General features: G+C 41.4%; 2 protein-coding genes and 1 long non-coding RNA gene across 18 annotated transcripts in view; 1 reads left to right on the forward strand and 2 right to left on the reverse strand.

The window, feature by feature from the left end:
* On the reverse strand, positions 1-6,810 carry ift20 (intraflagellar transport 20 homolog (Chlamydomonas)). Its single transcript, XM_069911130.1, has 4 exons — positions 6,526-6,810; positions 4,758-4,843; positions 3,313-3,416; positions 1-384 (listed from the first exon to the last, which is right to left on the reverse strand). Exons 1-4 carry the CDS (start codon positions 6,644-6,646, stop codon positions 303-305), a joined length of 393 nt encoding a protein of 130 aa, XP_069767231.1. The 5' UTR covers positions 6,647-6,810; the 3' UTR covers positions 1-302.
* LOC138749566 (BTB/POZ domain-containing adapter for CUL3-mediated RhoA degradation protein 2) overlaps positions 6,730-23,794 on the forward strand; it is a 25,798-nt gene continuing 8,733 nt past the window's right edge. For 2 of the 12 annotated variants that reach the window (XM_069911128.1, XM_069911116.1), the window contains exons 1-6: positions 7,106-7,245; positions 18,118-18,463; positions 20,406-20,575; positions 21,558-21,647; positions 21,737-21,789; positions 23,327-23,522. In XM_069911128.1, coding sequence (XP_069767229.1) covers positions 18,250-18,463; positions 20,406-20,575; positions 21,558-21,647; positions 21,737-21,789; positions 23,327-23,522 — 723 coding nt within the window. In that variant the 5' untranslated portion in view covers positions 7,106-7,245; positions 18,118-18,249. Of the gene's footprint in view, positions 6,982-7,083; positions 7,246-14,773; positions 14,906-16,570; positions 16,672-18,117; positions 18,464-20,405; positions 20,576-21,557; positions 21,648-21,736; positions 21,790-23,326; positions 23,523-23,794 lie in introns of those variants that run through there. The other 10 variants (XM_069911122.1, XM_069911117.1, XM_069911119.1 and 7 more) reach the window with 10 other exon arrangements.
* LOC138749571 (uncharacterized) overlaps positions 15,410-23,794 on the reverse strand; it is a 20,116-nt gene continuing 11,731 nt past the window's right edge. For 2 of the 5 annotated variants that reach the window (XR_011348753.1, XR_011348750.1), the window contains exons 2-3: positions 19,345-19,475; positions 18,453-18,631 (exon numbers count right to left, since the gene is read on the reverse strand). This is a non-coding gene — a long non-coding RNA (uncharacterized lncRNA). Of the gene's footprint in view, positions 15,887-18,452; positions 18,632-19,344; positions 19,476-21,116; positions 21,270-23,794 lie in introns of those variants that run through there. The other 3 variants (XR_011348751.1, XR_011348752.1, XR_011348754.1) reach the window with 3 other exon arrangements.

A 23,794-nucleotide genomic window follows, 5' to 3' on the forward strand; every position in this document is an offset into this window, starting at 1 on the left:
TGCTGAAAGATTGATTTATTAGTTATAACATAGAAAATACAAAACAAGGATTAACAAAGTATTTTCACAATGTGTGTTCTGATACTTGCATAAATATTATTCTCAGTAGATTTTACAATTGTGCAGTAAAACTTGCCAATATGGTCCAAGCAACCACATACAATCTTGCATTATAGAAATATACACTTTATATTCACTGAATTAGCAATTCAAAAATGAACTGTGTGTAAAAAAACACTTCATGGAATGGCATTATGGCTGAAATCATCTTTGCATTGTGTTAAATAAAATTTTCACGTCTCTCATTTCTGAAGAATGAACTGATCGATGAACTCGTTCTGCTCTGCCTCTACTTTCGACAGTGCATCATATTCAATACGATATCTGCAAAAACAAACATGTTCTCTGTTACATGTTCCACCCAGAAATAACTTATGGTACTTATTAACAGATTGTTTTAGGGGAAACAAAATGACCACATTGCCATTTCTGAAATGCACAGAATATTGGCCACGACAGCGACGAAAAACCTGAAAATGATAATGAGATTTGAGATTTTCCCCTCGTCTCTTGTCCAGAAGAGTGCACATTTATTCAAATGACTTGGGGTCATCAAATTTCGTGCTTAAATTCTAGAATGAAGACAAATTTTGGTCAGACTATTTGTTTCATTCCTATTGCAAATAAATGCCTAATGAAACCACAGAACAAGATGTTTTTCAAAAAACAAGAACAAAGAAAACTTCAATAAATCTACCTTCTGATAGCATGGCCTAAACACTTTTCTGGCGAGCCAAGCTTTATTTTACATGCATTACCCATCGTATGTTATTAACTCCACAATGTTCCTGTGCTCAAATGCCTACCTCTATTACAAGCCTCTTCTGATTTCTGTATTTGTTTTGAACCTTACAGCCCTCCCAGAACTCTCTCTTCCTCCACGTGGATAATTTACCATACCTTGAATGGTACATTGTTCCTTCCACTATCTGGCCTTTACTTCACAAATTCTCTTTCTACTACTTTTAAGATTACTTTGACCAGAGGTCACCTGCCCTGATGCATGTGAGAGTGTGTGTTATTCATGGGTGTGTGTATATTATTTTTTTTAAATTGACATTCATGTGAAGGACTGGTTGAAGATACTATGTAAATGGAAGCTATTTTCACAAAACATTGGGATCTATTTCATCACCTAAGAGTTACAAAAACTGGAATTGTTAACATTAAAATTACGTTCCTTTACGTACCCACTTCTCCTTCCCTCTGACCCCACTCCTTCCCCACCCCTCTGACCTACCCAACCCCCTCCTCCCTCCAACTTCCCCACCTTCCACTCTCGGACCTCCCCAACCCCTCCCCCAACACCAATCCCCACTTTAACTCCTGCTTAGTTTTTATTAACCCCTCTCTGAGATGGAGTGCTCGGTCCTTAGTCGAGGCCTCACCTCCGTCCCCCCTGCCCACACCTCAACATGTTCTGCAGACACCATGATGCCGAACTCATCTTCTGCCTCCTCCACCTCCAGGCTCACTTCCATGACCACTACTCTCCACCACCCACCCAGGATTCTTTCTCCCGCTTCAAGCCTTCTTTCCTCCTGGACATCTCAGCCTGGCCAGCTGCCCTCTCTGGGCCTTTTTATTTCCAACTGCTGCCAAGACGAAAACATCTCAACTTTACCACCCCCCTCTCATATTCCAACATCACCTCCTCAGAACACTCTCACCGCAACAATCCCAACCTCAACATCAAACTTGCAGACAAGAGCAATGCAGTTGTGGTCTGGTGCACTAATCTCTAATCTTGCCGAGGCCAGTCGACAGCTCTCAGACACCTCCTACTATCGAACCCGCCACCAAGCCACTGTCTCCAAAACCATCTCCAACTTCATCACCTGGTCACCTCCCCTCCATGGCTACCAATCTCATTCTCTTCCACCCCCGCACTCCCGTTACTACCTCCTACCCAAGATACACAAACCCAACCATCCATGTAGACCCATTAAACTTACCTTGACTTTATCCTTTCTCCCCTGGTCCAATCCCTCCCCACCTACATCTGCAACATCTCACATGCCCTCCATCTCCCCAATGACCAGATTCCCCAAACTGGACTGCCTCATCTTCGCAATGGATGTCTAATCCCCTTATACCTCTATCCCCCACACAGGTCTTAAATCACTTTGCTTCTTTCTGGACCAGACACCTGACCAATACCCTCTAACACCACTCTCCTCCACCGGGCTGAACTTATCCTCATTCTAAATAACCACATCCCACTTCCTCCAAATCAAAGGGGTAGCCATAGGAACCTGCATGGGTCACAACTATGCCTGTCTGTTTGTAGGCTTTGTGAAGCAATACATGCTGCAAGCCTACACAGGCAAGACCCCCCCCCACTCTTCCTCTGATACATCAGGGCTGCCTCATGCATCCACAATGAGCTTGTTAACTTCATCCACTTCCCATCCAACTTCCACCCCAATTTCAAACTCACCTGGTCCATCTCCGATAACATTCACCCCTTCCTAATTCTCTCTCTGTCTTAAGACAAGCTTTCCACTAAGTATACTACAAACCCTCCCAACTCACACAACCACCTGGACAACACTTCCTCACACCCTGGCCAGTGCAAGGATTCCATCCCCTTCTCTCAATCTCTCCGTCTCCACCGCATCTGTTCCCAAGATGAGGTCTTCCAGTCCAGAGCTTCTGAAGTGTCAGCCTTCCATAAACGTGGCTTCCCCTCCACCACCATCAATTCAGCCCTCAGCCTCATCTCCTCCATTTTCCGCTCAACTGCTTCGACACCCCACCCCAGCCCCCAGATGCAACCTACGCAAAATCCCCCTCATCCTCACCTACCACCCTCCACATCCAATTCATCATCCTCCGGAATTTCCAGCACTTACAACAGGATCCCAGCAACGGACACATTTTTCCTATCCTCTCAGCCTTCCACAGGGACTGCTCCCTCCACGATTCCCTCCTGCACTCACCTCTCCCCACCCAATGCATCTTGCCCTGTGCCCACAGGAAGTGCAACTCCTTCACCATGGCCTGGGCTCCCAAACTTCACCCTATTGGTGCAAAACTTCATTTGTACATCCAGAGGACTTATTTAATGCATCCGGTGCACCCTTTCTACATCAGAGAGACTGGTCGCAGACTGGCAGATCGCTCCGCTCCATTCCGCAAACCTACTCCAATTCTGGGTCACGCTCACGTCTGTCTGTTTAACAGAATTAAGGCAATGGCTTGATGAAAGCCATTGCAATTAGCAGCAACAGATGAAAAATTTCAACAAACCTTTCAAGTTGCATTTTCTTCTCAGCTATCAAAGCTTGGAGCTGCTGCTGTTGTGCTTCCCTTTGCTTAGCGACAGATTTCAGAAGATTTCTGGCACCAATGGCCTGTTTGACGGCAACAGAATTAATCAACCATGAAACTTTAAAAAATATACAAGCAGGTGTGGAACACTCCAGCATCCCAAAGTCTGCTCTTCCATTTAATTTCAGTTTGTAACAACTCCACATTCTCATCGACTTAAGGTAACCTTTGCTTATCATCTGATATCTTACAAATATTAAAAACTGCTCTTACAACCCTTTGAAGGAAGTTCCAAAGAATCATGTCCCTCAGAAATGACTTGGGGTCAGTCTGTCTTACATACAGCTTAATGGGAAACCTTTAATTTTTAAAATATTGATTCCTAACCCCAGAGATTCACACTCACAGGACCAATCAAACACCCTTTTATTCCTCTAAACTTCTGTGGATATTTGGCGAGTTCAGAATGTCCTCATGAAGAAACTCACCCAATTCCTTAAATTAAAATATTATACATTGTTCTACCTGTGGTCTCACCAATGCCCTGTATAAATTAAGCATAGTTCTTGGCATTAAAAAAAAATAACATTTTGTTAGATTTACCAATTAAGTGGTATCTACATCCGAGCCTCATACACCAGGTCACCCAGAAGGTGAATCATACACCAGGATACCAAGATCCTTCTCACACTCGGGTATCTGCGACCTCTTATTACTAATATGCTTTCTTATTTTAAATTTAGACATATAACACAGCCCACGAGTCCATGCCGCCCAATTACATCCAATTGACTTACACCTGCAGTATGTTTTTGAAGGTTGGGAGGAAACCCACGCAGGCACAGGGAGAACATACAAACTCCTTACAGACATCGTGGGATTTGAACCCTGGTCCCAGTCGCTGTAACAGCATTGCGTTAACTGCTACGTTAATTCTGCTGTCCTTTTACCAAAACGATGATTTCTTTCTCTCTTCCTCCCCCCCCCCCCATACTTATTTGGCAGATTTGTACCCAAGCAGTGAACCTATCAATACCCATTTGCAGTCTCCTTGTGTCCTCTTCACAACTTTCCCATCTATGTAATTGGCAAATCTTTTTCTCCTCGCCACCCAACAAGAAGCAACATTCCAATTTCCCCAACCAAAGCACAGGCTGGCCCAGTGTGCAAGTATACAAGTTTTATTATTTATACTTTTACACTATGTAATTTGGCATCATTCACAACTACTGATTACAAAGGAAACTATCTTGCCACCATCATTTGTGGGCAATTCCCACAATCTGTTTCATCGAGCCTTCCCTGCTGGCAGAACATACCTGTCATATATTTCATAAAGAAGAAACTTTATCAGGTGAAATTAGCAATGAAGAATTAATTAGATCATAATTTCCCACACAAATGAAAATATTTAGAGACATTACCTTCATTTTTTCATTCTCAGCTTCTTTTGCAAGTTGATCAACAATCTCAATTAAACCACCAACAATCTTCTGGAACTGGCCTATTTCTGGGGGAAAGAAAAATCGACATTACGCATTATAGAACTGTTATGACTGTGACTGAGTCACTGGAGAATATTTGTCTAGGCAGCTTTTGTATCCACCTCATACAATCAAACCAGTCATGTACTTTATTGCAGTTTATGAAGTGAGTGAAATGCAGAGGATGTGGTTTGATTCTCAATCTGTGTTTGTGCAGTCGATCTTTAATATGGAAACTCCAAATTTCATTAGGAATTCATACAAGGTTTTATTCCTAAAACAACAAAAATATTATTTTGAGTTAATAGCATTTTTAACATCAGATCCCCTTAATCCTTAAATTAGGTTTTATTGAAATCTACTTTTTACAGCCAGTATAAAATGAACTGTCCTAAAACACAATCAGTATTATAAACTGACTTTTTCCTTTGTGTTTTCTTTCTTAATTCAATTACAACCTTTAAGTCAGTATTTGTCTTCTTGTGATATGACTTAATTCAATTTATCATTTTTGATGTTGTAAACATAATTATGGTAATATTGTAATTTTATGTGTGGCATTGATTATTCAATAATTAAAAAGGCAAAACTTCTGGAAGCTTGTCAGGGTGAGGCTAATGCTGGGAACTTTTTTATAAATTGTTACAAAGCTGAAGAACTTCTCTGGAGAGGTTTGATCAGATGTAGTAGTCTACTGACCTGAAAAATTACAGAAACTCCAACTCAGTGAAAAATGTCAACTGCAGGTTCATCCGTACATTGGTCCTTCACTTTCCAGTGGGTCTCAATTAACAACCTATTGATTTAAAAACTATCCCTGACCTCACTTACAGGGATGCAAGAGATGTATCTATGTTCTAGCTCAAAATATTCTACTCTTTCCAAAGTGAACCCTTTTTTCTCCATTCTCTTCCAAAATGAATTCCTCATTAGGAATTCTGGATTCTCTCTCGTGGCTTCCCCCCCCCCCCCCCATTTTAATCGCTTCATCACAAATAGCAAGTTTTGAAGCTTCATCACTCCTCTGTGTGAGACAGTCCATTAAAACCACCTGTCTCGTTCCGTTTTAGTTATCCCCTATGATCTCCTCCTTGGATCAGCGTCAATTTGTGTCTGGCGTGCGAGTCTGAGAAACTCTACCCATACCTCATATCCCCTGTCTGGACATAAAAGATTTATACTCTTGTTGGTGCATCTTACATACCTGTGTGGCTGCATCTGGATGCTTTATCTATCTATATATAGATATATATATATAGATATATATATCTATGTATAGATATATATATAGATATATCTATCTATATATAGATATATATATATAGATATATATATCTATGTATAGATATATATATAGATATATCTATATGTGTATATATATAGATATATCTATATGTGTATATATATAGAGATATATCTATATGTGTATATATATAGATATATCTATATGTGTATATATATAGATATATCTATATGTGTGTGTATATATATGTATATGTACATATCTATATAGATATATACACACATTTCTATTTATTTATCTAAATAATGAAGCGCCTCAAACACAGAACAGGGAAAATCGCCTATTGTTAATACCCTATGGGGTATTGCCCCGAAGTAGTGACAGGCGCCACAAAAACGTAACCACGTCCCCCCCCCCCCCCCCCCCCCCCCCGCCGATCCAGGCCTCCTCTACCCCAGTACCTACTCTCCACGAAGTCCTTGCACTCCTCCTTCAGCTCGACAGTGTTTTGTGCCACGTCCGGAGCCAGGACCCTCAGTTTGTTCAGCTCGTCGAAATGCAAGCCTGCCTCCCCCAGCGCCTCCATGGCCCTCGGCGAGAAGCCCTCCACCGCGTGACGTCACCATCCGCTGGCGAGACCGCGCCTGCGCACCTCCGCCGCCGCCTCGTTTCCAGGGACGCGGCGGCTGCGCATGTGCGGCGGTCTGGCCCTCGGCGTCCGATCGCGTCTCGGTGAAAGGATCCAGCCCCAAACTGTGGACCCTTCCCGATGACGCCGCGGAGTTCCACGGCAGAATGTGGCCGAAACGCCTATTCACAAGACGAAATCTGCCCCTTTACACGTGATTGATGGGAGGGTCGAGTTATTAAATAATCTGTCGATGAAGGGCGAGGCGGGCGTCGAGGTTCTGCACATGCGCGGTGCGCGACAAGGGGGACCTCGCGCATGCGCGGCACGGTGATTGGTGGGGGGGAGGGGTGTGCGGCAGCCGCTGCGTCCATGCGCAGTGGTCGTGGAGACGGCCGTCCTGGCGTGGAGGTGGGCTGCGGTCATGAGGGTGGTGGTGGTGGCGGCGGCGAGCGGAGGTTGGAGCAGGAAGTGACTGCGAGGTATTTGGGCTTGAGCCTACTGGGTTCCGCTGGCACCAACGTCCGAAGCAAATGGCGTGGAAGGCTGGAGTTAACGTATGTTTCGCCAAACGTTCCTCTGACGCCTGTCTCCTCCCTTCCAGGGTCTTTCACCCCTTGCTCTGATGACTTTGGGGGTGGGGGGGGGAGAGATAGGGACCGCCACAGTGCGAGGGATAAAAGAAACTGCAGCTTTGATTGGATTTGGTGTTGGGATCAGCAGGAGATTTGCCTTTCCCCTCCGAGATATACTTGTGGGAAGGAGAGAGGAGTGAAATGCGGAAGGGTGCATGGATGAAGTGAAAATACAAGGCTGGAGGAACTCCGCAGTGGTCTTTTTTCTCGCCAAGATACCTTGATGAAGGGGCTCAAGCCCGAAACGTTGGTTATGCACCTTTAGCTTTGTTACATAAACTCTACCGCTTGAGCTGCCGATTTTCGCCAGCCTTGTGTTTTCACTTGTGAGAGAAAACCGGCTTTCACCTGAAAGAACTTCATTAATGTCAATTTGAAGCTTTCGTGGTCGAGTGTAACTTGTGTACTTGAAATCAAGACTTTGACTTGTTAAGAACTGCCTGAGACGAAACAGAAGCGGAGTCCCAAACTTTCATGAAGGGTACTGGAGACGTGCAAGGGGAGATTAGATAAGTATAATTGGGAAGGGAGTCGTTAGTTATCCGAATGGATTTAGACGAGGAACGTTTGTGTTGTAGATTCTGTGCAACCACTTCATTGCAGCTGGAAAAAAACCTCTAGATGAGCCACTCTCCACTTCTTTTGTTGGCTATGGTCCCCTTCGTTTATGTGTCCCTTTCCCTGTGATTTAGTTGGTTTCTTGTGTATTTCTCTCCTACTGACTACATTTTAAAAAAAAATATTTTATGATTTGTCCTTTAAATGTGCAATGGCCCGGGGGGGGGGTGTAATTTATGACCCCACCCCACCCCAATTTGAGAATGCCTGCTCTAGATAATGCTCCTAAATGTGAGCTTGTAGCAGGCGCACAGTGCAGTATTGTGAGCCGCCACCGTCAGTTCAGACTTACCTGACACATCGCAGGCTAACCGAACAGCAAGTGGATCAGATGAAGCCCCTGCCTAAAGGTACGGGGTACTAATGGCTCATAGCTTTAACCTGCTGGTCCTGTGGACCAGCAGCTGTTCACTAACGAGCTCATTAACAGGCAGGGAATAAGAGATCTGTATGTCTGCAATAAACCAGTCTCGAGTTGACTACTTTTGTGTGTGTTTGCCTTTATTTAGTAGCATCTACTATAGTAGCTGCTACAAATTGGTGACCCCCGAAGTTAAGATTCAACGAATTTGAATCATTATGGAAAAAGAGGAAATTAAAATGGTAGCAACAACTGCTGCCGCCATGGCAATTAATGCAATTGGGCTTCATTTGAATATGGTTTCTTCAGGCTGAAACCCAGCTTCATCTTCAGGGTATAATGGCAAAAGACACAAAATTTTGGCATGTCGTGAGTACATTGGACGTGGCCGCTGTATCGTGAGTAAGCAAATTTATTGCTCATTCTCTGGTAGAAGGTTCTGCCAGTTTCTTCTTGACACATTGCAACTTACTAGGCATAAGCGTGGCATGTGTCTTTTGAACATGGAAGGCCGAAGTGACAAGAATCCATCAGACCTGATAAATGAGATGCTGGTATTGTCAAATGGTCATTCCCATTGTCTGCTTTTCAAAACCTTATTTCTGTCAAAACTTCCAGCTCACTTTGCCATACCCATTAGTAACATGGATTTCTGCCGTCCCCATGATGTGGCTTGAGAGGCTGACCGGCTCTGTCGTACTCCTACGCATCCAGTTTTTGCAGCAGAAGCATCTCCCGCATCCTACCAGCCTCCTGTATCTGCAGTCCAATCCAAGAAAGAGGAACGTGCTGATGTACATTGAGAGTGGTATTTTTACCATCGCTGCTGGGGAAAAAAATGCCCATAAGTACGTCCAGCCATGTACCTACTACAAAAAGAAGTCGGGAAATGAGAGAGCCGGCTGCCAGTAGTGGCCTCGGCAGCTGGCGTACATACAGGCCTATTGTATCTTCAGGACGATGTGGGTAAGTGCAAGTTCCTTGTAGACACAGGTGCTGAACTTGGTTTGCTCCCGCCGACCTATTTTGAAAGGACGCATTAAAAAACGCCACTTGACCCTGTGAGCAGCGAATGGAACTGCCATTCAAAGTTTCGGCACTAGATGATTCACAATCGGAATAGGTGGAACCGCGTTCCATTGGAATTGTGCCCTCGCTTCTGTTGCTCAACCCATTTTGGGTGTGGATTTTTTTAAGTTCCCACGACTTATTGGTAGGTGTAAAATGCAGAAAATTAGTTCACACCACCACCTTACGGACATATCCACTGGTGTGCATCAAGGGGAGAGCTTCACAACTCCGTACATACGTTACACAAGGACGCATATACTGCTCTACTCAATGAATTTTCCCATAGACTCACCTCTAACTTCAATGCCTCAAGAACAGCCCATGGTGTGTCTCATTACAAAGACACATCAGGCCCACCGGTCCATGCCAGGGCTTGTCATCTGGTGCCTAATAAATTGTGACAAGCAAAGGCAGAATTTAAAGCAATGGAAGAACTGGTATCATCTGATGCTCAAACAGCCCTTGGGCCTCACCTTTGCATATGATACCCAAGAAGACAGGTGGATGGAGACTCTGCGGCGACTACCATAGGCTTAATGATGTTGCTACACCTGACAGATAACCAATTCCACACATACAGGATTTCACTGTCCATCTGCATCATTGCCGTATATTTTCAAAGATTGATTTGGTTAAGGGATATCATCAGATACCGATTCATGAGAATGATATTCCCAAGACAGCAATTATTACACTGATTGGTCTTTTTTGAATTCCTCAGAATGCCATTTGGCTTAAAGAATGCCGAGCAAACTTTTCAGCGACTTATGGACACTCTAGGCAGAGATTTAGACTTTGTGTATATTTACTTGGATGACATCCTTGTAGCAAGTCAAAATGAGTAAGATCACTGCCTTCATTTCAGCCGCCTTTTTCAACGGCTCCAAGACTTTGGTATGACAATTAACCTTGACAAGTGTCAATTTGGCAAGTCAACCATAGAATTCTTAGGGCATAAAATTACAGCAGACAGCATATCTCCGTTATCAGGCTGTAATGGAGGATTTAGACCAGCATATGCAAGAAGGGATGCAGTTGCATCAGAAGACATAATCTAAATTCCACCATGGGGCCCAAGACCAGCTTATGCAATAAGGGATCCAGTTGCATCAGAAGACATAATCTAAATTCCACCATGAGGCCCAGGATGCATATTTAGTAGACACATCTAAATTCCACTATGGGGCCCAGGGATGCATATGAATCAGTAGACATTATCCAACTTCCACCATGAGGCCAAGAGATGCAGTTTGTCTTTTGTTGGTCGCAGATTGTCAGGAGACCTTGAAGATAATTAAATCATTTGTTCAAAGAGATAAGATCTGAAGTAAACAACTTTTGGGTAATATAAGCCATGGTCCCACAGCTGAAGTTTGAGACTCTCCAAGAGGTGGCAACATCTCTCAGCAAGAACTACTTCAAGATTCCAAACCAACGTCCCGGTCCGGGGAGGTGGAGAAGCTGCTACCGGCGCCCAGACAACCTACTACAAGTGTGCAGTCGTCGCCTCGCTTTGGCAGTTGGGACCAGTCCAGGCATTGATAAGTATAATTAGGAAGGGCTTACATGTTGTAGTGTGAATTCAGCTTTAGATTTAGTAATAAAGACTTGTATAAACTGAACTGCTCTTGGTGTGTGTCTATTTTCTTTTGGTAGCTCAAACACTGTGACCAATCTAAAACGAACAAAGTGAGAGGTACAAGTTTACCCAAGACACAGGCAAGATAGATGACATCTGTACATTCTCCAGACCTGTCACCGTCAAAGGGCTACAGAAGTTTTTGGGATTAATAAATTTTTAATCACATATATTCTCGGGATTGCTGACATCCTGCGACCCCTGTTTGACATCATCTCTGCTCCAAACAAAAACATTACCTGGACCGCAGAGGCTGCAATTACGTCTGCCAAAGAGGCATTAGCCAAAGCAGCAATGCTTGTGAATCCAAATCCTGAAGCTGCTTTGACGCTTAGCACAGATGCCTCAGGAACAGCTGTGGGTGCAGTTCTGGAACAATACGTCAATGGCCATTATTAGCCCCTTGCCGCCTTTAGTCATCATCTAAGACCAGCGGAAATGAAATACAACACCGTTGATTGAGAACTATTGGCACTTTATCTGGCTATAAGGCACTTTTGTTATGTCTTGGAAGGTGAAATTTCACCATATTCACAGACCATAAACTGCTCATTTTCACCTTTAGCAAAGTCATAGATCCTTGGTTGGCAAGACAACAATGAGATTTGTCCTACATTTCGGAGTTTACTACAGACGTGCGTCATATTTCAGGAAAGGACAATCTGGTTGCAGCTGTGCTCTCTAGATCAAGTGTGCCATATTCAAGGTGGAGTCAACATTGCTGAACTGGCTGCGGCACAATCTGCGGATCCGGATATACAGGCATCCAGTACAGCTATTACTGGACTTGACATTCAACAGTGGCGCCATAACAAGGTAGTCCTGAACTCCTTTGTGATGGCTATCCTCGACCATTGGTCCTATTATCTTGGAGATGGCGTCTTTTTGATGAAATTAACAATCTATCACATCCATCCATCAGGACGTCAGTCAAAATAATGTCAAACAAGTACATGTGGCATGGGCTGAAAAAACACGTCGCACAATGGGCATGAACATGTATATCCTGCCAATCTGCGAAAATTCAACACCACACCAAGGCACCCCTACAGCCTTTCCTGACAATATGCAGAAGATTTGAGCATGTGCATGTAGATCTGGTTGGATCCTTACCAGTATCACAGGACATGAGGTATATTCTCAAGGAAGTAGACCTCTTCACACGCTGGCCAGAGGCCATTCCATTACCAGTCAGTGATACTGAGGCATGTGCTAGAGCGTTCATCTTAAATTGGATTGCTAGATTTGGAGTGCCTACACACATAACTTTGGATCCTGGACCACAGTTCACTTCAGCGTTATGGGCTTCCTTGGCTCATTTTTGTGGTACACAGTTGCACCACACTACTGTGTACCATCGCAGTCCAACGGCCTGGTGGAATGTTTCCATCGACAATTTAAATCTTCACTGAAGGCCCGACTCACCGGCCCCATCTGGGTTGATGAACTACCTTGGGTTCTAATAGGAGTACGAACAGCTCCAAAAGAAGATCTATCTACATTGTATGCAGAATTGATGTATGGTATGGCCCTTATGGTTCCAGGAGATATTCACTTCACAAGCAATGCAAACATGGACGTCCTGCAACAATTCCGCAAGGGTATTGCTAACAGCAAACCATCCTCTACCAACTAGCATGGCAAACCTAGGCAACAAGTGCCCCAATTACTATTAAACACTGAATTTGTATTCGTACGAAGACAGGTTCCAGGGGCACTGTTACTAAAACCATACGAAGGACCATTTTGTGTGATTTAAGAGAGATGGAGTGGTATATGCATTAGACATCAGAGGCCATCCTCATCTATTCAGCGTATACAGACTTTTAAACACTCCCACTCCCCCCCCATAAGGACCCTACTTCACCAGTTCAGTGCCCTCAACCCCAGTGATGTGGACGTCCGCCTAAGTCAAGCGTATCTGGCATCTTAAGTTATGGTGAAGATTCTGGGGCGGGGGGGGGTTGATGTAGCGGGCGCACAGTGCGGTATTGCAAACCGCCACCGTCAGTTCACAGACTTACCTGACACATCGCGGGCTAGCAGTGCTGGGCGCCAAAGTACAGTGAGTGGATCAGATGAAGCCCCTGCCTAAAGGTGCGGGGCACTAATGACTCATAGCTTTAACCTGCTGGTCCTATGGACCAGCAGCTGTTCACTAATTTGCTCATTAACAGGCAGGGAATAAAAGGTCTGTATGTCTGCAATAAACTAGTCTTGTGTGTTTGCCTTTATTTAGTAGCATTTACCGTAGTAGCTGCTACAAGCTGTCATTTTTTTTTTACATTTAGACACACAGGACAGTAACAGGCCCTCTCTGTCCACCTAATAAACCAATTGACCTACAACCCTGTACATTCTGAAGGGTGGGAGGAAACCAGAGCACCCAGAGGAAACCTACGTAGACATAGAGAGAATGGACAAACTCCTTACACAAAGCCCTGGATTTGAACCTGGATTGCTGGGGCTGTAGTAACGACACTGCCCCATATATGTGAGAATTGGGAAGATATTTACCAAAGAAAAATTGTGGGATGAGCCATCTCAATGAAAAATATTACCACCCAATCTTGTCAAGTTAACCAGGATAGTGGTTTTTCAGTGATCCTCGAAGTTTAGCTGCATTGGTTCCACAATGACCCTTTCTGTATGACACCATATACAATGAAGTGTGGTACCAGCCAGAGTAGAATTGCAATACACAAAAGTGTTTGAGAAATTTTTTAAAGTTTCCGATTAGAACTGCAATCTCAGAGGTGATCTTGTATTGAAGTTTTGGAAACTGCATATGTATTGAAATGAATAGTCTGAGCACTTGAGTATTTTACAAAATGGGCAGCTCTTTTCATGGATGGTTTAGTATTGCTTGAGGGGATAATATTTTGCTGAATGTGTTAGCTAAGAATGCAAATTATTTGATTCAGTAGAAGTTTGAATTTCAAATGGCATACTCATGTCAGTATGAATCTTTAGCATGGGATATAGATCATTTTGCTTTCTTTGTGCTCTCCTGCAATTCATTCTTAGTGTTGTAAATTCATATTTGTACAGTATTTAAGATGTACTGATTTGTAGTCCCACGGAAAGTAAGGTCCAATATGTGAGAGGCAAGACCAAAATGTTCGTCCAAGGGTTGGGTTTTTAAGAATTAGAAAGTTGAGAGAGAGGTTACTTTACAAACAAGAGCGAACTTGTAGTTTAACTCACATCATAATTTTTTTTTAGGGAAGGAACACAAATGGGACAAAATCAAGAGACAGGGAAGAGTTGTATATACCTGTACGAGGGAATCGGAGATGAGCACATTGCGCAATCTGTGATTTTAAGATTGTCGTTGCATCTCCTATTGTTCTCTGCATAGAGCTATCCATTGCATTTTTTTAAAGTGCCTGATCTAAACGGAAAACCTTTGTAGTTCTTTCTCCCACTGACTCCCAGCGCCATGAATTATCTGAGTTTTAAATCAGCGTAAATTACAAATCCTAAAAGTTTGCATAGCAGTTTGTTTCAAATTATCTCAATTGTAGGGAAGCTAGTTTTGTTATTTGGAACAGGTTGTGTTTACAGAGCAATGTCTAAAAGAACTGATCAAAACAATTTCAATATTTTATCATTCATGAACTGTTTAACTGGAGGAGCAATGAGCAAAACAAAAACTTTTGTTTAAATCAACTTGTATTTTAGTCAGATTTTTAATGTTGATGTGGGGTGTGTGCAATTGGACAGTGGTCTGGAGAAATAATTGTTTCATGTGATTGTAGATGTACAGTCCAATGGCGAACTTTAACTTTTCAAGAGGATGCGGCAGTCTTTATCCAGTTTAATTGTATTTGCTTTGACCATGAGAAATGGAGCCTTTTCTTCAACATCCATTCATCTAATTAATACAGAAGGTATTATATGCTGACTCTTTCTGGAGCAGTAGAACTTCTCCAAAGTCTTGGTACCAGTGACCTACTTTTCTATAGATAGAAACATTTCAGACTATTTAACTGTGGGGAAAACATCCTTTCTTTTGGAATATAATGGCCAAACCAACACAAATACATATTTGTAGTTACTTAGCTCCTCGATATCTGATCCATTCTCATCAAACCAATTGTAGCAGTCCTTCATTCAGAAGCCAAGAATCTCTCCAGAGGTGCTATTCTGGTGCACTTCAGGGCATCTGGTATGCTGTGGCCACTCTGTTTCTGCAGGTCAACAGGTTGTGGGTTGTTGTCTTGAGTGCTTTGCTATTGATTCATTAAATTATGCTCAGTTCAGCAGTCAAAAGCAATTGTCACAGTTTATGACATCTTGAGCAGTAGGTTTCAAACTGCCCCCCTAAACTCGCATGCCACCTTAAGTGCTCTGTATTTGGTAAGGAATTGATTAAGGTGACATGTGAATTTCGAGGGGCAGTTTGAAAACCACTTTCTTAGAGTCCCTCCCTCAGAAGTAAACATGTTCTGGTATCTGGACATGGGGTGTTGCCATGAGGTCTTGTGTAGAGCTATTTTATTTTAGACTGTCATTACATGGCCTATTGTTGGAGGGGTTCTCTGTGTGGAGCTATTCAATGCAACGAAAACAAACATTTGATCGAAACTAAGACTTTTATAGTGTTCTTTATCCCACTGATTTCCCAGCACCAGTAAATTATTGGAGTTTCAATCCTGTGTGGAATTGCAAATTATAAAAAGTCATGACTCTGAAACAAGGTATATCGGCTCTGAAAGGACCAAACTTGCCAACATTTTGTTAAAATTTCCTTCTGTCTTGATCACACTTTCCAGAGGGTGGTGTCTTTGCACTATGTACAGTGGAAGCCCCATTTTCTGTCAGATATGTGAATTTTTTGGTTGACTGAGACTCACCCTTCCGATGCCTAGCTAATATACCTGCATTAAGAATACACTCTTTAAAAGACAATGGAAAATGTAACTTGAACAAAAACAGTATTGTCTTTTATTGTGTAAAGTTCACTTTAACCAGGTAGTTCCCATAACTTACAGAATTTAAATTTGAACCCTGTTCTCCAACGCTGTAACAGCGTTGCGCTAGCTGCTATGCTAACTGTCGCACTGTCATAATCCCCCCCCCCCCCCACCCACCCCCAAAGCTTACAGATGAAGCCTTACTAATATACTGATCAAGATAGGGAGACACTTTGGGGAAAGTCACCTCAGCGGCGTCAGCCGGTTCTTCACCCTGGGTGTCGCCATTTTGTTCAAACACCACTTTATTCAAACAGCTGCTGCAGGTGGGACATGACCAGAGGACTCCACTGGCTGAATGGTTTCTTCCAAGGTGTTATGTTGCTTTGGAGAACATTTACTTTTACAATTTTAAACTTTTATTTAAAACTTTATTTATTCTGATTTATTTATTTCCTCTTTTTGCTGGTTGTTTGAGTTTCTAGTTAATTGTGTGCTGCATAATAGGGATTTTGCAGAGAAGTTTTCAAGGAGGATCAATGACCTCTCTCTAGGATGCAGATAAGATTTTTTTATTGTTAGAATTGGTTCTCTTTGGTCTCTGTAGTGTTATTTTTGTTTAGAAAGAGAATCAAAGGGTCATGAGGCATTTAGTAATTCTGCAGAAGAAATCAATAAGGTGACAGGTGAAGATCACTACATGAAGACGACACTCCTCTTCCTGCTTGCCCCTCCAGAAGGTACTTTGTTCTTTAAATTAGTCACCTTGCATTTTACTTAGCAGGATAATCTCAAAGCATCAGAGCCAGCTTTGTGTTTGAGGGGAGGAAAGTGGACAAGTGTGGAACCAGAGAACAGTGGGAATATTGCAGATGTGTAGTCAGGGCCAGGAACTCAACTGGAAGCAAGGAAGGAGGCAGTGAGCAAAGCCTCTTGCCCATTATTTCCATTATTCAAAAGTGTTTAAACCAGTAATGACATTCCTCTGATAAACTAGGATGTTTTGTCAAGAACATTTCAGACAAATTCTTGCATTCAGATAGTTCCCCCTCAACTTTCTTCTACACCTGTGTCCAATGTGCAACATGACAGGGTACTCCAGTTGCTTCGTATGACTTGGACACGTTTTGCATAAAATGTGGGGCTACCTGATGTTCACGCTGTGTACAGTTTTTTTTAACCTACCAATTAGTGGTAATTCTGTGGCATCCACAGGAAAAAGGAATCTCAGGCTTGTATGTGAATGTCATGTATGGACTCTAACAATAAATGTGAAATCTATTTATTCAAGAGACAAATGGTAATATGTTCAGGGCTTTAATACAGAATTTGAAACAAGGCATTTTTTTTTTAGGTTATTTCTTTGTCTTTTGTCTCACACCTTTGGGTATTAATGGTAGCCTATGGATAGAAGGTCTTGTCACTTTATGCCAGAACCTGATGCACATCTGATATGTTGCTAGGTAAAATGATCCGCAGTGGTCATCAGATATTCAAGAAAAGTGAACTAATCAGCATGGACAAAAGAAATATAGTATTTTTTATAAGCTGTCAACATCCACTTAACAAATCTTGTTCTTGGCAATTGTCTCATTACTGCGTCATTCAAATGTAAGGGGAGCGAGGTTACCGTAGGGGATTAGCACAACTCTGTTACAGTGCCATTGACCCATGTTCGAATCCCACATTGTCTGTAAGGATTTTATATGTTCTCCCTGTGTCTGCATGGGTTTTCCCCGGGGACTCCGGTTTCCTCCCACCCTTCAAAATCTACAAAATTGTAGGTTAATTTGGGTGTAATTGGACGGCATGGGTTTAAGAGGCCAGAATTGGCTTCTACTGGGCTGTAAATAAATTTTTTTTTTAAATAACTTTAATCATGAACTAAACAAGAAACATATGCTGTGTTTCTAATCCAACGCACAAAACTAGTAGAGTTGGAGAACCTTAGCAGGCTGCACAGCATCTCTAGGAAGTAAAAGGTAACCCAACATTTTGGCCCTGAGCCCTTCCTTTAAAAGCATGCCATATAGACATTCACAAACTGGAATCTACCCAAATCTGCTCTCTTTGGAGAAGAGAGATTTCAGTGTCCTCTAATGTATTATAATTTTCAGATGGGTGTAAAATGCTGTTTGTTTATAGTGTCTGTTGATGTTCATTGCTAAGATTTTCTTTATTTTTAGTGAAGCAAAGACTATGTATATCTGTGAACGTGACCAGACCTTGACTCATTTTCGTCCGGCTTGTGCATACCAACCACGGAGGGACAGATTAAGCCAACAGTGTGTAGAGTCACCATTTATCTTCAGAGAGACATGTCTGGGGACACCTGCTTAACTTCACCTTGTCCTTCCTCTGGAGCCAAACCCAAGGCCATCAGCTTTAAAGGAGGAAGCATGGGGAACAAATACATCAGGTTAAATGTTGGAGGCTCGCTGTACTATACCACAGTTCAGATTTTAACCAGACATGACACCATGCTGAAGGCAATGTTTAGTGGAAGAATGGAAGTACTGACTGACAAAGAAGGTGATTTTATGCTTCAAGTGATACTTTAAAGATTTGCATTTATGTAGCATCCTACGCTACTTTAGGCAATGTCAAAGTACCTCAGCCATTTCAAATACTTTTGAAGTGTAGACACCGTTCCTGGCAACCAGTCTGTACAGAAAGCTCTCAGCATGACTTCAGGGTAGCCTAAAAGACAAATGGTAGCAGAGCAGTATGAATACCAATGTTCTAAAATATACAGAAATGGTAGGATGTTTTTTCTCCTTTTTTTAAAAAAAACTTTCCTCTTTAGCAAAAAATGTTAAGTATCTTCAGTGGACAAGATTGTTTAGCGTAATGAATGCAACCATGTCAGACCCATTATTAGACTATTATATTAAAATAACTAGGATTTTTAAAAAGTTTAATTTTAGTTTACCCTATCAGTTACAATGTCACACTAATCTGTTGTTTGCAGTCTATGTATTTGCATTGCGACTTGTAGATACTTCATGGTACAAGTTGAACAGATTATTTTGCATGGAGGAATAATACTCCTAGATGATAAATTGGAAACCAGTCAAGGCTACAGTATTGAATGTAGTTGCAGGGCCAAGGTCCATGCTGCACCAAGAAAACTGGAGAGTAGATACACTAAAGTGTGTTCTGCTGATGCAAAGTATGCAGGTTAAAACTTTGGAGGAAGTGAAGGTGTGAGGGAGGTTTAACATTTCCAGCACTGTGGTCCTAGGAAGGTTAGTGTGTAAAAGTATTTGTTATCCTGATTCGGACCTTAATCTGACCATTTTCACCTTGTACTAATAAGTCGTATGAAAAGGGAGGGCATAGTTGATATTTTGGAATTGTTTTTTGAAACTGATATCCTTCTGCAGCAATTAAATGTTACAAATATTATTTACCTCAAGGTATGTTGGTGAATATCTTCTCAGTGTAATTCCTTGCTTTTAATACCTTTTATTGTCCTGTAAAGCAGTTCAGTTCCTCCATGATTCTTTCCTTCGTGTTCTCTTGAGTAGTTTGCTCCACTGGCCTAATGGAGGAAGGGCAACTTTAAACTATATAGATGTCTTTAAAAGCAAAACTTGTAATGTCTACACCATATTCCAAATAATTTAATTGGTAGCTGTAGCAAAGCATTTGGCCCTGTCATTTCTTGTTTGGGTGAGAAAAGGCCACACCAGATAATAAAAGGAAACAAACTTGTGATTTAAAAAAATAAATAAATCAACTAAGATGCAGTTGCTGGGTTAGACTATGTTTAATGAAGTGACATTTGATTTTTTTTTCTGGATGTACCTACGGAGCTGGTAGAGTATAACAGGTATAATAATTTTTAATTTTCAATATGTATTAAGTCAAGATCCATATGCAGAACTGACAAGTTATAATTGGCATGAAATTAGATTGTAAATATCTTAATGGAAGAGTTAAGTTGGAGTGGAGAAAAAGGGGAGGCAGGTAGTGACTAATTAAGAATAAGTTGTATTGAATTCAGTTTTAAAAATCAAATACATAAAGTCATCATTGTCTGCTTATGTATGAACATAGTGTATGTCTAGAAAAGCTGGAATGGCATCAGATCAACAACCTTCAGCTATGAAAGTGCTTCTAGTTGAGTCAATTTGCCACTGAGGGATACAAGATTAAATCTAAATAATGAGACTATAGAAAAGTCAACAAAGTAAAGCATATTTAGCTTTGATAATGCTAATCGTTTGCTGCAAGTTTAATTGCAGGGTAAATAGAAACAGGAGAATCTTTCCACTAGCAATTGGGAGTTGTGTGAAACCTAGTAGGTTGTACAAAAAGGATAGAATAACTTTTTATCAATAACGTTGTTCTTGCATTTAAGTAATGTATGTGGTAAACCCTTGAAGGTATTTGTATTAAAGAAACTTCGGATGTAAAAGATACTTGCTTAAATTGAGCTCCTTATTATATTGTATTTTTTACAAAACAGGTTGGATTCTTATCGACCGTTGTGGGAAACATTTTGGCACTGTTTTGAACTACCTGAGGGATGACTCGACTATCCTGCCGAAGAATAGGCGTGAAATAAAGGAACTGTTGGCAGAGGCAAAATATTACCTCATTCAAGGTCTAGTTGATATCTGTCAGACAGCTTTACAGGTAACTTGCAGGTGCTGTCCCTTGGTTTCGCTTCTATTACCAAATGTAATTTAATGGACTGTTTTTATTTTCTATGTGGGAGGTGTAATAGTTGGGAATAATTTTAATTTAAATTGCTCTGAAACGTGCAGTAAATGGTATGGTGAGAAATGTGGGCCTGGGTGAGAAATGTGGGCCTGGGTGAGAAATGTGGGCCTGGGTGAGAAATGTGGGCCTGGGTGAGAAATGTGGGCCTGGGTGAGAAATGTGGGCCTGGGTGAGAAATGTGGGCCTGGGTGAGAAATGTGGGCCTGGGTGAGAAATGTGGGCCTGGGTGAATGATCTGAAGATGGGTTCAATCCCCCTCATGACAGGTTGGAAATTTTAAATTGTTTCATGAAGTGAACTTGGCCTTTTTAGAAGCATTTAGGGAAAGAAATCTGCTGCTTATGCTAGGTATGTCCTGTATATGACTCCAGGCCCCATGTGGTTGACTTCACTTTGAAATGACCTGGTGAGCCATTCAAATCCTGCAGTTAGGAAAAGGCCAAGAGATGCTGACCTTGAATGATGCCCACATCCTGTGAATGAATACATTTCTGGAAACAAAATCCATAGGGTGGAAAGAAGTTAGAGAATGAAGAAGCTGACTGAGAGCTGATGGAATTAGTGGTTCCTGAGTTCACTTTAAATGCAGAAAGATCATGTTTGCTGAAAACTCTTGGGCAACCTTTTTTATTCTGCCTGGTGTAAAACCAGGGAGTTGATAAAAATTGTGCAGCTGGTAAAACCTTCTGGCAGCACGGTGCACCTCGCATGACCCAGCCCTAAAAGACCATTCTTTCCACTGCCTCGTGCAGCAGGAATAGTTTGCTGCCCTGAGCTAAAGTTAGATTGTGGTCCCCATAGCAACCTCGAACCATTGTACTTGTGAAGAAAAGTTCATTCATTGACTGTCTCTAACTCTGAATTGATGATGTAATTTCCCCCCCCCCCCCCTTAGGAAAAGAATGAATGCTGTGAAGTTGCTTGCACAATCCCCATGATGACTTCTCCCAAGGAGGAAGAAAGACTCATTGAAAGTTGTGCTAAGGTCTCAAGACTATTGTCTCTTTTATTGGAAGAACCTATTTTGTCCAAGATGACTGGTATTAACTAACTCCCTGAATCTTTTCTTAACAGCCAGTCGTGAAACTGCTGCATAACAGAAGCAACAACAAGTATTCCTACACCAGGTACGATGCTGCCTCTGTTCTCATTCAATCAAGTTAGATTGGCTTATTTGGATTCTTTTAAATTATTACTTTGAACTGTGTCTAGCATTTGTACAATAATACACCTTTCAGGAGATCATTCAAAGATGGTGGAAAATCAAAGTGATTCTGTAAGTTTTAATGCAAGGCCTATCTCTTAAAAAAACAAATTGGAAATGGGACACATTGTCAGCAGTTAACCTGCTATTTCTTGAGCAACAATCCTTCTCCCGGAGATGTTATTAAAGGGTTTTAAAAGTGGATAGCAGTTATTTTCCAAAAGAGTTAAATATTTTAAACTTTTTTTTCCACCCCACATATCAATTCATTCACTTCCTCTCTTCTCCCCACTCCTTCCTTCACCCCCCCAACAAATTATTTTTAACTTCTGTACCTCTCACTTTTCTTTAAAAAGCAATGCATTCGTCACAAATTGTTTAATACAATTAGCACTGAATGATAGTAATTTTCAGGGTGCTGGTTATTCAGGGAGAGAAACGCTTAAAAGCCAGGGTAACAAATTTGCTTGCAGCAGAAGAATGAAAAGTTTTGGATGTAATGCAAGTTCTTCATGATCTGTATTTAAATCATGGGCTTGATATCTTGACAGTTGAAGAATCATCTCATTTGTGGGTGTGTAAACATCCATTTCAAGTATTTGTTGCCAAAGGTTAGCCAAAGAACTGGGTTGTGGGGAAAAAGGATGTTAATTTAGTGAGTAAACGGAGAACCAAACAAGTAAAGGAAACCGGTCCCAATAAAAGCAGGACAATTTCCCCAGTAAAATGGGGAATAAAAGACATTTATGTACAAATAATGAATAACTGATTATCTAAAAAAAAATACTGGAACATTGTTGTTAATTATTGAAAACTACCAAGTCACACCTCTGCTCCTTGAGAAATGTATAAAGTTAGACAAAAAGTTATTCGCTTCAGTAGAAGGATCTCCAAGCAATAATCTCATTATTATTTAATTGCTTTACCTTTCAACCTTATTGGTTGCTGGTGCTCTGGGTTTTTTAATAATTAAATCCTAAATCAGAATGTCAAGATCTGTTTGGATCGATGGCTTGAGATGTATGCAGGCTGATTCAGATATTGATTTTGAACTTGATGTGTGGTCTCATGAAATAGATCTTAACAAACCACAAATGTAAAGCTTGGATGGGTTCCTGTTAACCTTCAAACCAGCATATGCTGTACATACAAATTTCTGAAAGTTCATAATCCTTTTGTTTCCAAACCTAATAATGAATATAAATTTAGTCTGCATTATAATGGTGCAGGTAGTCAATTTTGTTCATTTCTGATGGTTTAACAAAATTAAACCAAGATTCAAACCTTTATTATGCTTAATTTTGTATGTCAAAGACTGCAAAATAAATTTGTTTTGGTGGTTGTAACTTGAAATGCTCTCCGATTATCCAAACAAGGTTTCAAGATCTTCTGCATAATATAAAACTGCAGTGTTGCTGTGCTTTATATCCAATTATTTAACTTTAATTTTGATTATTCAGCAACTCTGATGACAATTTGTTGAAGAATGTTGAGCTATTTGACAAACTGTCCTTAAGATTTAATGGAAGAGTGCTTTTTATGAAAGATGTCTTGGGAGATGAGATTTGCTGCTGGTCGTTTTATGGGCAGGGCCGCAAGCTTGCTGAGGTTTGCTGCACCTCCATTGTGTATGCAACAGAAAAGAAACAAACCAAGGTATGTGAAAAATAACCATAGAAAGTAAACTTATAAAGTCTAACATTTTAAAGTGTTTGCTTAGTAGTATCCCAACATAGTAGGAGTAGATCATGTGCCCCATTGAGTCTTCATCACCATTCAATAAGATCTGGCTGTAGACTGAGCTCCATCTTCCTGTCTTTTCCATAACCCTTAATTTCCCCTAGTAAAAATATATCTGTGCCTTAAATATGTTTAATGAGGTAACCCCATCTGCAGTTGTTCGCAACCTTTTCTCTTCCCCTCCCCCC

This window comes from Narcine bancroftii, chromosome 14 (assembly GCF_036971445.1).
Source record: "Narcine bancroftii isolate sNarBan1 chromosome 14, sNarBan1.hap1, whole genome shotgun sequence".
Classification (NCBI taxonomy): domain Eukaryota; kingdom Metazoa; phylum Chordata; class Chondrichthyes; order Torpediniformes; family Narcinidae; genus Narcine; species Narcine bancroftii.

Coding starts and splice junctions, on each gene's coding strand:
- ift20 (XM_069911130.1), bottom strand. CDS start 6,646: ATGGAGGCGCTGGGGGAGGCAGGCTTGCATTTCGACGAGCTGAACAAA. Junction 4,844..6,525: donor GTGCAAGGACTTCGTGGAGA/GTAGGTACTGGG, acceptor TCTTTCCCCCAG/AAATAGGCCAGTTCCAGAAG. Junction 385..3,312: donor AAGAAAATGCAACTTGAAAG/GTTTGTTGAAAT, acceptor TTGTTTTTGCAG/ATATCGTATTGAATATGATG.